Here is a 12,272-nt window from a genome sequence, read left to right on the forward strand (position 1 = left end):
ATTTCGTTGTCTTATGCACTTTAAAATATGGCACAATATAATTGGATCCGTCATCATATTTTTACACTTCAGCAGAATCTTATTTTTGTAGATATTTCAATTGAGAATTGACATTCTTGAACAAAACACATTTCATGAGAAAGTAGATGAGCATGTTTGGTAGTGATTCACTGTTGTTGCTTAAAATTTGGTACAAGCCAAAAGCTGCAAATGTATAAAGTAGAACGTATTTTGTATCCTTACTACTATAACTTCATAAACTATTGGTTGAAATATTGTGTTGATTGTCTTTTACCGGTTTACATCCATATTAACCAAAATAATCCTATTGTAACAGTCCATTGATAACTTAATTGCATTCATCTGCCAGTTCATATGAACGTAGTTAGGTTGTATAACACATGTGTGATGTGAAAAAGGATCATCAAAATATGTTGAATTCTGAAAACATGCAACTTTCCAAAAATTAAGAGTACTAAATTTGAAAGAAAATCTGGATGTTAAAAAAATTGAGTACCTCAAAAGATTTGATTAAAAAGAGTATCCAAAAATTATCTGTAATTACTTTATTCAAATGGTAAAAATAAATAAAAACTAACAACTATTTCACCATGAGCATTTGCATTTATTGAACACACCATCTTTTCCTTGTTCACTACAGTGACAAGTTCTAGTTTATAAAGTTCTAGACTTGCTTTTTTATGCCCCCGGATCGAATGATCGGGGCATATTGTTTTTGGCCTGTCTGTCTGTCTGTCTGTCCGTCCGTCAAAATTAAAGTTTTGAGACAGACAGACGGACGTCCCTCTGTCTGTCTGTCCGTCCGTTCGTCCGTCTGTCTGTCTGTCTCAAAACTTTAATTTTGGTTTATTTTTGCAAAATTGAAGATAGAAACTTGATATTTGGCATACATGTGTATATCATGGAGCTGCACATTTAAAGTGGCGAAAGGTCAAGGTAAAGGTCATCTTTCAAGGTCAAAAGTCAAAACATACAAATCCAAGGAAAGTAATAAGCTTTAAAGGGAGATAATTATCTGTACCTGCCAAATGATAAAAAATAAATAAATCAATCAAAGCGGCGCAGGAGGGGGCATTGTGTTTCAGACGAACACATCTCTTGTTCCTTTCAGCATGGCCCTGTTATGTACCATACAGCAGTGTGTCACGGCCATTCTAGACCACTACACCGAGGTTGACTGGAGACAGCAGGTATGTACCATACAGCAGTGTGCCACTGCCATTCTAGACCACTACACTGAGATTGACTGGAGACAGCAGGTATGTGCCATACAGCAGTGTGTCACTGCCATTCTAGACCACTACACTGTGGTTGACTGGAGACAGCAGGTATGTACCATACAGCAGTGTGTCACTGCCATTCTAGACCACTACACTGAGATTGACTGGAGACAGCAGGTATGTACCATACATCAGTGTGTCACTGCCATTCTATACCACTACACTGAGGTTGACTGGAGACAGCAGGTATGTACCATACATCAGTGTGTCACTGCCATTCTAGACCACTACACTGAGGTTGACTGGAGACAGCAGGTATGTACCATACAGCAGTGTGTCACTGCCATTCTAGACCACTACACTGTGGTTGACTGGAGACAGCAGGTATGTACCATACAGCAGTGTGTCACAGCCATTCTAGACCACTACACTGATGTTGACTGGAGACAGCAGGTATGTACCATACAGCAGTGTTCCACTGTCATTCTAGACCACTACACTGAGGTTGATTGGAGACAGCAGGTATGTACCATACAGCAGTGTGTCACTGCCATTCTAGACCACTACACTGAGGTTGACTGGAGACAGCAGGTATGTACCATACAGCAGTGTGTCACTGCCATTCTAGACCACTACACTGAGATTGACTGGAGACAGCAGGTATGTGCCATACAGCAGTGTGTCACTGCCATTCTAGACCACTACACTGAGATTGACTGGAGACAGCAGGTATGTACCATACATCAGTGTGTCACTGCCATTCTATACCACTACACTGAGGTTGACTGGAGACAGCAGGTATGTACCATACAGCAGTGTGTCACTGCCATTCTAGACCACTACACTGTGGTTGACTGGAGACAGCAGGTATGTACCATACAGCAGTGTGTCACTGTCATTCTAGACCACTACACTGAGGTTGACTGGAGACAGCAGGTATGTACCATACATCAGTGTGTCACTGCCATTCTAGACCACTACACTGAGGTTGACTGGAGACAGCAGGTATGTACCATACAGCAGTGTGTCACTGCCATTCTAGACCACTACACTGTGGTTGACTGGAGACAGCAGGTATGTACCATACAGCAGTGTGTCACAGCCATTCTAGACCACTACACTGATGTTGACTGGAGACAGCAGGTATGTACCATACAGCAGTGTTCCACTGTCATTCTAGACCACTACACTGAGATTGACTGGAGACAGCAGGTATGTACCATACAGCAGTGTGTCACAGCCATTCTAGACCACTACACTGATGTTGACTGGAGACAGCAGGTATGTACCATACAGCAGTGTTCCACTGTCATTCTAGACCACTACACTGAGATTGACTGGAGACAGCAGGTATGTACCATACAGCAGTGTGCCACTGCCATTCTAGACCACTACACTGAGATTGACTGGAGACAGCAGGTATGTACCATACATCAGTGTGTCACTGCCATTCTAGACCACTACACTGTGGTTGACTGGAGACAGCAGGTATGTACCATACAGCAGTGTTCCACTGTCATTCTAGACCACTACACTGAGATTGACTGGAGACAGCAGGTATGTACCATACAGCAGTGTGTCACTGCCATTCTAGACCACTACACTGAGGTTGACTGGAGACAGCAGGTATGTACCATACAGCAGTGTGTCACTGCCATTCTAGACCACTACACTGAGATTGACTGGAGACAGCAGGTATGTGCCATACAGCAGTGTGTCACTGCCATTCTATACCACTACACTGAGATTGACTGGAGACAGCAGGTATGTACCATACATCAGTGTGTCACTGCCATTCTAGACCACTACACTGAGGTTGACTGGAGACAGCAGGTATGTACCATACAGCAGTGTGTCACTGCCATTCTAGACCACTACACTGTGGTTGACTGGAGACAGCAGGTATGTACCATACAGCAGTGTGTCACAGCCATTCTAGACCACTACACTGATGTTGACTGGAGACAGCAGGTATGTACCATACAGCAGTGTTCCACTGTCATTCTAGACCACTACACTGAGATTGACTGGAGACAGCAGGTATGTACCATACAGCAGTGTGCCACTGCCATTCTAGACCACTACACTGTGGTTGACTGGAGACAGCAGGTATGTACCATACAGCAGTGTGCCACTGCCATTCTAGACAACTTTACACACAGGCTGTTTTGGTTTTATTCTGGTTGCATATAGCCATTTACACTTTTGTTCTTAGTGGGAATGGGATGACCTTGTTTTAATGCCATCTGCATATTAATGTTAATGTGTAGCCCTACGCTTGCTGCTGACTAATGATATCTTGTGGAATTATAAAATCTGGTAGTTTTGTTCGAACTTAAATTTGTGTTATTATTTTTCATATTGTTAGATATAAGGACTTTAACTTAATGTTCTTTAGACATTTGATTGTGAAGAGGACCCACATGAGTCCACTCAAACCAGTGTCCGAAAATATAGTTTTGGTTTTCATAGTATTTCTCTTTAAAGGAAATTAAAATTGAACTTTGAAGTCAAATTAGGATTTTAAAAAGCAAATCCATAGCTTTAAAATACACTTCTTTGTAGGGCATAAAGTGTCTTTCAGACTGCATGCTGATTTTCATATTTCAGAGATTGTATTTGAGCAGAATGTTGGGCACAATGTCCACAGTGGCGCAGGAGAAGCAACATTTGAAGGCACAAGACAGGGCAAGCACTAACGAGCAGGAACAATTGGAGGCACAAGACAGGGCAGGCATTAACGAGCAGAAACGCTTAGAGGCACAAGACAGGGCAGGCATTAACAAGCAGGAACAATTGGGGGCACAAGACAGGGCACGCACTAATGAGCAGGAAGAATTCGAGGCAAAAGACAGGGCACGCACTAATGAGCAGGAACACTTAGAGGCACAAAACAGGGCACACACAAACGAGCAGGAACACTTAGAGGCACAAGACAGGGCACGCACTAACGCCCACAACATGGCTCACATAGTGGACGTTATACTGCCAACAGAGCGGGGTTTCTACCTGCATCGGGGCATGGGGTATGTCATGCTGCATAGCATCCTGGGAACCTCACAGACGGTTACTGATGAAGAGCTGAGCAATCTAGAGGTGAGAGGTCATGCAATTGACTAATGGTAAGCTTTTATGATCCCCTTTTGTCCTTCATGCATAGTCTATATTAAGCATTTGCCTTGTGAACACTATAAAAGCCACTTTTATTGGCCAATCTTCTTTAAATTTGCTCAGAACATCTTTCTCAATTATATCTAGGCAGTGTGGGTCACATGAAATAAAAAACTAGGTCTATAGATCAAATTAAAGCAAGCAAAAGTATTGCCCAATCTTTATGAAACTTGTTCAGAAAATTTGTCCCAATGATATCTCGGCTGAGTAAGAAAATGTTTCAGCCCTTGAAAAATATGGTACCCGTTGGGAGTGGAAGTTTTCCTTATATGGCTATTATTAAACCTTATGAACTCTCAAAAGGTAACATTTATTGCCAAATCTTTATGAAACTTGGTCAGTCCCAGTGATATTCCGGCCCAGTTCAGAAATGGTTAAGTCCGTTAAAAAAAACATGGCTGTCAGAGGGTGGGGCAGTTTTCCTTATATGGCTGCAGTGAACCTTTAAGAAGATTCTAGTGGTCTCATTTATTGCCCATTCTTATTGCAACTTTTTCAGTGCATTTGGTTAAAATCTAGGTCACTAGGTCAAATGATAGAAATAGAAAGCTTGTTGACATTCATGAGGTCACACTATTGCCCAACCTTCATAAAACTTGGTCAGAACATTTGTCCAAATGATATCTGGATTAAGGTAGCGCACCCGTAATGGGCACCAATCCAAATATGATCTAATCTATTAATTTCTTCATCAGCATCATTTCACTGAACTACATGCATATTGTTAGGTAGGTTTTTCATGCTTTTTAAAAAGATATACTGATTTTTTCAAAACCACCCCCACACTCGGCTTTTGTCAAGTTTATGTGCACCCCTGGGGTATATGAAAGTTCTATAATTCATCCAGATTTCCAAATATAGGCATGCAGTTGGTGTGTACAGATGCAGAAAAGGTGTTTAAAGTTTAAACAAGATGAAAAAAGTTTTCTTTTACAGCCATTTATTTTTTATAACTTGTTTTCTTTGAAAGAGCGCAATGAAATGTAAGTGGTTTCAGGCCACGTAGAAATTGGGTTGGTTAAAAACAAATTGTCATAAAATTCAAAATAGTATCATTTTAGTAATATTTTGAATTTAGTTTTTATAGATACACTATATACAGCAAAAATGCCAAGTAATAGACAGATTTACCGTTTACTTTTGAAATAAAAATATAATGCAACATGCATGGTTCGTATTTTCAGCAGTAAATCACCCAATTTAGCCATAACGTTTTAATTTTAATAATTAAAGAATGTGCATAAAAATTGCAACATATTTAACAATAAACATAGCTTATATGCCATATTAAATCAAATTATGTTAGAAAAGAAATAAAACGCGTCACAAAAAGTATACGTTGTCGGCAGGATTCGAACCTGCGCGGGAATATCCCAAAAGATTTCTAGTCTATCGCCTTAACCACTAGACTACAGAACCTAATATTAGGCTCTTCAACCTTCGAAGAAATCGGGGGAAATCATAAGGGGTACGCTACCTTAAGTACAAAACTTTGTACAAAGCGATCAAAGGCTAGGTCACAAGGTCAAATTAAAGAAAAGCTTATGAACTCTCAAGAGACCACATTGGCACATTTATTGCCAAACTTGCATGAAACTTTTTGAGAACATTTGTTGCAATAATTTGGCTTAGTTCAAAAGTTCACGCTTTAATATGCAATTTTTAGCTCATCTATTTTAAACCAGGTTTTCCGAAGGAAACAACTGGTTATTAGATTGGCGAATGTCGGCCGGCGGGCGGGTTGGCGGGCGGGCTGGCGGAACAAGCTTGTCCGGGCCATAACTTTGTCGTTCATTGTTAGATATTAAAATCATTTGGCACATTTGTTCACCATCATTAGAAGGTGTGTCGCGCGAAATAATGACGTCGATATCTCCAAGGTGAAGGTCACACTTTGAGTTCAAAGGTCAAAATGGCCATAAATGAGCTTGTCCCGGCCATAACTATGTCATTCATTGTAAGATTTTAAAATCATTTGGCACATTTGTTCACCATCATTGGACAGTGTGTCGCGTCAATATCTCCAAGGTCAAGGTCGCCACAACTAAAAATGTATTGATTTTGAAACAAGTGGGGTAACTATATACCCCTCTTCACCATTGTTTTGTTAAATCCTATGATGTAACCATGGAAATAACTATTATAATAACTTCTGAATGGATTTCAGATTCAAGACCTCATTCCATTCATTGACTACATAGATGACCTGTTGAAGACTGACCCTTACTTGTTGTCCAGTGTGATTTTGATACTGGGCAAGTGTGTGGGGCCAAATATATCACTGTCACCCCATGAACAGGTTTGTATATTTAGTACATGATGTAGTTTTATAACCCAAATAAAGGCTTTTTCCTAATATTGCTCTAGTGAAACCTTTTAGAACTCTTGGCAATTTTTCATGTATGGCTATAGTTAAGCCTTGTTAACTCTCTGTGTGGGGCAAAACGTCATCCCGTGAAGGGGTTTTGATAAATAATATATGATATTTTTATACCCCCCTTCGAAGGAGAGGGGGTATATTGGTTTGCACATGTCGGTCCATCGGTTGGTCTGTCCGTCTGTCCGGCGGTCGGTCCGTCCGTCTGGTGGTCGGTCCGTCCACCAAATGGTTTCTGGATGATAACTCAAGAACGCTTAGGCCTAGGATCATGAAACTTCATAGCTACATTGATCATGACTGGCAGATGACCCCTATTGATTTTCAGGTCACTATGTCAAAGGTCAAGGTCACAGTGACTCTAAACAGTAAAATGGTTTCCAGATGATAACTCAATAATGCTTAGGCCTAGGATCATGAAACTTCATAGATACATTGATCATGACTGGCAGATGACCCCTATCGATTTTCAGGTCACTAGGTCAAAGGTCACAGTGACTTGAAACAGTAAAATGGTTTCCGGTTGATAACTCAAGAATGCTTAGGCCTAGGATCATGAAACTTCATATGTAAATTGATCATGAGTGGCAGATGACCGCTTTTGATTTTCAGGTCACTAGGTCAAAGGTCAAGGTCACAGTGACTCAAAACAGTAAAATGGTTTCCGGATGATAACTCAAGAATGCTTAGGCCTAGTTGTTTTAGCCGTTCATCAGATAAGATCCTTTATGTATGTCTTGAGCGACTTAGGACCTTCAGGCCCTGTATCTTGTATTTTTACTTCTTGAGTGTATTTAAATGATATTAAAAGCCTAAGAGCTTATTTCTGATGCTTTAAGTACTGGTATTTTTTTAACAGCACAGATAAATGATTTCATTGGTTTTCCTAGGCATATTAATTGACAGTAAATGTCATTCTTTCAGGAGCAATTGAAGAGCTTGATGGAGAAGTTGAAATGTATCCGTGTCAGTGATGATCTTGGGATACTAGACAGAACCCTGGTAAGGGACCTTTACCACTGAGATACGTATTTTGGATGCATTTGTAGACCCTTACAAAGTTAAATCTAATAAAAAGCCTTTCTTACTAGATTCAAGTTTTAAAGGTTTCATTTTCATACTGATGAGCAGCAAACAACAAAAATGATAACTTTATAAGTGATTACGATTAATATGAACTATCTCCAAACTTAACTGATTTAACAACTTCCTGTTGAACTGATATAGAAAAATATATCAGGAAGCGTTATATCAGGCAAATATGGGTGTAGCGGTATGATAAATAATTTAACATTTACCATTCTGTAAACCTTGTTGCGCAAAAGTGTTAGATTAACGACATTATTGTAAACAAATAAACAATTCCACGGAACATTAATTGCCCTTGTGACTACATGTTACAATCACATATAAACATAATTTTTTTTACTGAACTTTTTTAAGCAGGTGTTGTGCAACATTGACAGGTGGGCTAAATTTGACCATAACCATTTGTTGTCTGTGTTGTGCTATATTTGACCGTAGCCATTTGTTGTATGTGTTGTGCTACATTTGACCTTAACCATTTGTTGACCATGTTGTTCTACATTTGACCTTAACCATTTGTTGACCATGTTCCTCTAAATTTGACCTTAACCATTTGTTGACCAGGTTGTGCTACATTTGACCTTAACCATTTCATGATTTTTTGACCATGTTGTTCTAAATTTGACCTTAACCATTTGTTGACCATGTTGTTCTACATTTGACCTTAACCATTTGTTGACCATGTTTTTCTACAGTTGACCTTAACCATTTGTTGACCATGTGTGCTACACTTTACCTTATTCATTTCATTATTTGTTGACCATGTTGTTCTACATTTGACCTTTACCATTTGTTGACCATGTTGTTCTACATTTGACCTTGACCATTTGTTGACAACGTTGTGCTACACTTTACCTTAACCATTTGGTGACTGTGTTGTGCTACATTTGACCTTATACATTTGTTGGCCATGTTGTTCTACATTTGACCTTAACCATTTGTTGACCATGTTGTGCTACACTTTACCTTAACCATTTCATTATTTGTTGACCATGTTATTCTACATTTGACCTTAACCATTTATTGACCATGTTGTGCTACACTACACTTGACCATTTTCATGATTTGTTGGCCATGTTGTTCTACATTTGACCTTAATCATTTGTTGACCATGTTGGTCTACCTTTGCCTTAAATCATTAATTGTGTTGACCATGTTTGTCTACATTTGCCTTTAACCATTTGTTTATCGTGTTGTGCAACATTGCCTGTAACCATTTGTTGACCATGTTGTGCTACATTTGACCTTCGCCATTTGTTGACTGTGTTGTCTACATTTGCCTTTCGCCATTTGTTGACCGTGTTGGTCTACATTTGCCTTAAATCATTTGTTGACCGTGTTTGTCTACATTTGCCTTTAACCATTTTGATTATCGTGTTGTGTTACATTTGCCTTTAACCATCTTTTAACTGTGTTGTGCTACATTTGACCATAACCATTTGTTGACAATGTTGTGGTACATTTGACCTTAGCCATTTGTTGACCATGTTGGTCTACATGGTCTTAAATAATTTGTTGACCGTGTTGTTCTACATTTGCCTCTAACCATTTGTTTATTGTGTTGTGCAACATTTGTCTTTAACCATTTGTTGACTGTGTTGTGCTACAGGTGAAGGACATGATTGCCAGACTCACTACTAGATGGAACCTGAACATCCAAGCTGGCCGCAGCAAACAGGTGAGCAGCAAGTGTTTGTTAGGAAGCTCCGTTTCTTCACAGGAAATAGGTTCATCAGTCAGAAATTTTGTTCCTGATAGTAAGGCTGTTTTAAGGGGTCATCTTTTCTGAACGAGTATTAAGAAAAATGCAGCTCAAACTGATCTAACACCTAAATTTTAATACATCCACTCTTTTTTACTCAGATCCAAAAAAATGGCGCTTTTTTCCTAGAAAATTAGGCTTATGGAATAAGCCTCAACAGTTGAAAAAGAAACTTCATGTAATACTTTTTTCACTTGAAGGAATACAATTTTAACTCCTAATTTACAATATAATTAGGGGAATTCATATGGATGGTTATCGTGTTTTTAAGCTTTGTTGTTACCGTTACAGATGAGATTATTTGAGTTCAGTTCACCAGCCAAGAAGATGAAGATAACACAAGTACAGAGCCTACAAGCTTTGTCAGACTCAGATGACGATATGGAACAGGGCAATGGTGAAATGGGGACTTGAAAATGATGAAATGGGGACTTTAAAATGGTGGAATCGAGACCTGAAAATGGTGAAATGGGGACTAAAAATGGTGAAATGAGGACTTGAAAATTGTGAAAAGGAGACTTGAAAATGGTGAATGGAGACTTGAACATTGTGAAATGATGACTTGAAAATTGTGAAAAGGAGACTTCAAAATGGTGAAATAGAGATTTGAAAATAGTGAAAAGATGACTTGAAAATTTGTTAAATGGACACTTAATCATGGTTAAATGATTTGAAAATAAAAATAGGGCAAGAGAGACTTAAAAATAGTAAAATAGAGACTATAAAAATGCCTGGGGTCAATGAGATTAAAAGATGTCTTATTTTCAATGTGAAAACATATAAAAGGTCAATATGCAATCTCTTCTTTAGAGCCATTGTACAATGAATGGTCAACTAATTTTTAAACTAAACGCCTGTGAGCAGCATTTCGATCTCGTGGTTAATAATGCTGGTAATCATTTTACAGAATGCACATGTTTAAATTTCGACCATAGTTGGATTTGACCTTTTCCCCAAGGGATGACATACTGACTTCAAATGGTGAGCATTTGTGGTAAATTATTTACAGATTGCATGATAAATAGTGAAGATGAAGTCTTAACCAGTTGTCTCTTTTTGACAAATTGAAACGTTGACCTTCGGTTGGGATACAGATGTTTAATGGGATATATTATATTCTCATGGTATACATTTGTGATAAGATATTTAAATGGCATGATGAATGACACAGTAATAGTGTGAACAAGCTGTTTAATGAACTTTTTTACATTTGACCTCTACGATTGAAATTGAGCTTTGAGTCAGTGTTTCATAATAGCAAATATAAATTTATCCTCGCAATTTGATTTTTATGATGTGGGATAATTGGCGACACTCTGTGAAATCAGTTAAACAGTTGTTTTTGTCAATGACTGCATTTTAAAGAATTTTATTTAATGCTTAAATTGAAAATTGGTTTTCAAAGTAATAAGAATTGTGTTAAATTGTGCTTATTATGTGCATGGTGATGATTTTTTTTAATCACGTAAAATTTGAATTTTACTTGTATTTTGCAAAATTAAATGAAACCCGGCATTAAATGTCCTTGTATTTACGCGGGAAAATACGTACAAATACTTGTGCAAACTTATCGAAATATATTAGACAAAGTTCATCAGATGGGTTTTATCACAAAATATACTGAAAGTACAAAGATATAAATTAAGAGTAGCCAAGTAACCCTTGACCTTAAAATCTGAGCTAGGCCCATTGATTTTCTGAGAAAAATACCTCTAAAAAAGACATTCTTAAACAAGAGGGCCTGAAAGGCCCAAAGTCGCTCACCTGAGATAACAAGATATTATAGGGACAAATCTTCTGACCAAGTTTCATGAAGATCGGAAAATAAATGTGACTTCTAGAGTGTTAACAAGGTTTTACTATAGCCATATAAGGAAAAATGCCCCGCCCCTTGGAAGCCATGTTTTTCAAGCAAACATCATTATTTTCAAAATCATCCAAGATATCATTGAGACCAATCTTCTGACCAAATTTCATGAAGATTGGATAATAAATGTGGCCTCTAGAGTGCTAACAAGGTTTTACTAAAGCCATATAAGGAAAAATGCCCCACCCCTTTTGGACATGTTTTTAAAGCAACCAAAACCATTTTCGAACTCATCCAAGATATCATTGGGACAAATCTTCTGACCAAGTTTCATGATGATCGGAAAATAAATGTGACCTCTATAGAGTGTTAGCAAGGTTTTACTATAGCCATATAAGGAAAAATGCCCCAGCCCCTTGGTGGCCATGTTTTTCAACCAACCGGCGTCATTTTTGAACTCATCCAAGATATTATTGGGATAAATCTTCTGACTGAGTTTCATGAAGATTGGACTATAAATGTGGCCTCCAGAGTGTTAACAAGATTTTACTATAGCCAAATAAGGAAAAATGCCCCGCCCCTTGGCAGCCATGTTTTTCAAGCAAACGTAACCATTTTCAAACTCATCTAAGATATCAATAAGACAAATCTTCTGACCAAGTTTCATGAAGATCGGAAAATAAATGTGGCCTCTAGAGTGTTAACAAGGTTTTACTATAGCCATACAAGGAAAAATGCCCCGCCCCTTGGAAGCCATGTTTTTCAAGCAAACATCATTATTTTCAAAATCATCCAAGATATCATTGAGACCAATCTTCTGACCAAATT

The 12,272-nt window shown here is 38.3% G+C and overlaps 5 protein-coding genes across 6 annotated transcripts in view; 3 read left to right on the forward strand and 2 right to left on the reverse strand.

The window, feature by feature from the left end:
- LOC127841271 (uncharacterized) overlaps positions 1-10,672 on the forward strand; it is a 32,172-nt gene extending 21,500 nt beyond the window's left edge. The window contains exons 13-18 of the mRNA XM_052369954.1: positions 1,133-1,211; positions 3,852-4,337; positions 6,580-6,711; positions 7,714-7,791; positions 9,485-9,553; positions 9,929-10,672. Of these exons, the coding sequence (XP_052225914.1) occupies positions 1,133-1,211; positions 3,852-4,337; positions 6,580-6,711; positions 7,714-7,791; positions 9,485-9,553; positions 9,929-10,051 (967 nt within the window). The 3' untranslated portion in view covers positions 10,052-10,672. The remainder of the gene's footprint in view (positions 1-1,132; positions 1,212-3,851; positions 4,338-6,579; positions 6,712-7,713; positions 7,792-9,484; positions 9,554-9,928) is intronic.
- LOC127841266 (zinc finger protein 26-like) overlaps positions 1-12,272 on the forward strand; it is a 231,740-nt gene that overhangs the window by 158,492 nt on the left and 60,976 nt on the right. The gene's annotated exons all lie outside the window — the stretch shown is intronic.
- The window catches only part of LOC127841267 (galactocerebrosidase-like), a 247,916-nt gene that overhangs the window by 140,209 nt on the left and 95,435 nt on the right, over positions 1-12,272 (reverse strand). The window lies entirely within an intron of this gene.
- LOC127841268 (galactocerebrosidase-like) overlaps positions 1-12,272 on the reverse strand; it is a 241,069-nt gene that overhangs the window by 140,209 nt on the left and 88,588 nt on the right. The gene's annotated exons all lie outside the window — the stretch shown is intronic.
- LOC127841280 (calmodulin-like) overlaps positions 1-12,272 on the forward strand; it is a 210,953-nt gene that overhangs the window by 65,090 nt on the left and 133,591 nt on the right. The gene's annotated exons all lie outside the window — the stretch shown is intronic.

Source organism: Dreissena polymorpha, chromosome 8 (genome assembly GCF_020536995.1).
Source record: "Dreissena polymorpha isolate Duluth1 chromosome 8, UMN_Dpol_1.0, whole genome shotgun sequence".
Taxonomy (NCBI): Eukaryota; Metazoa; Mollusca; class Bivalvia; order Myida; family Dreissenidae; genus Dreissena; species Dreissena polymorpha.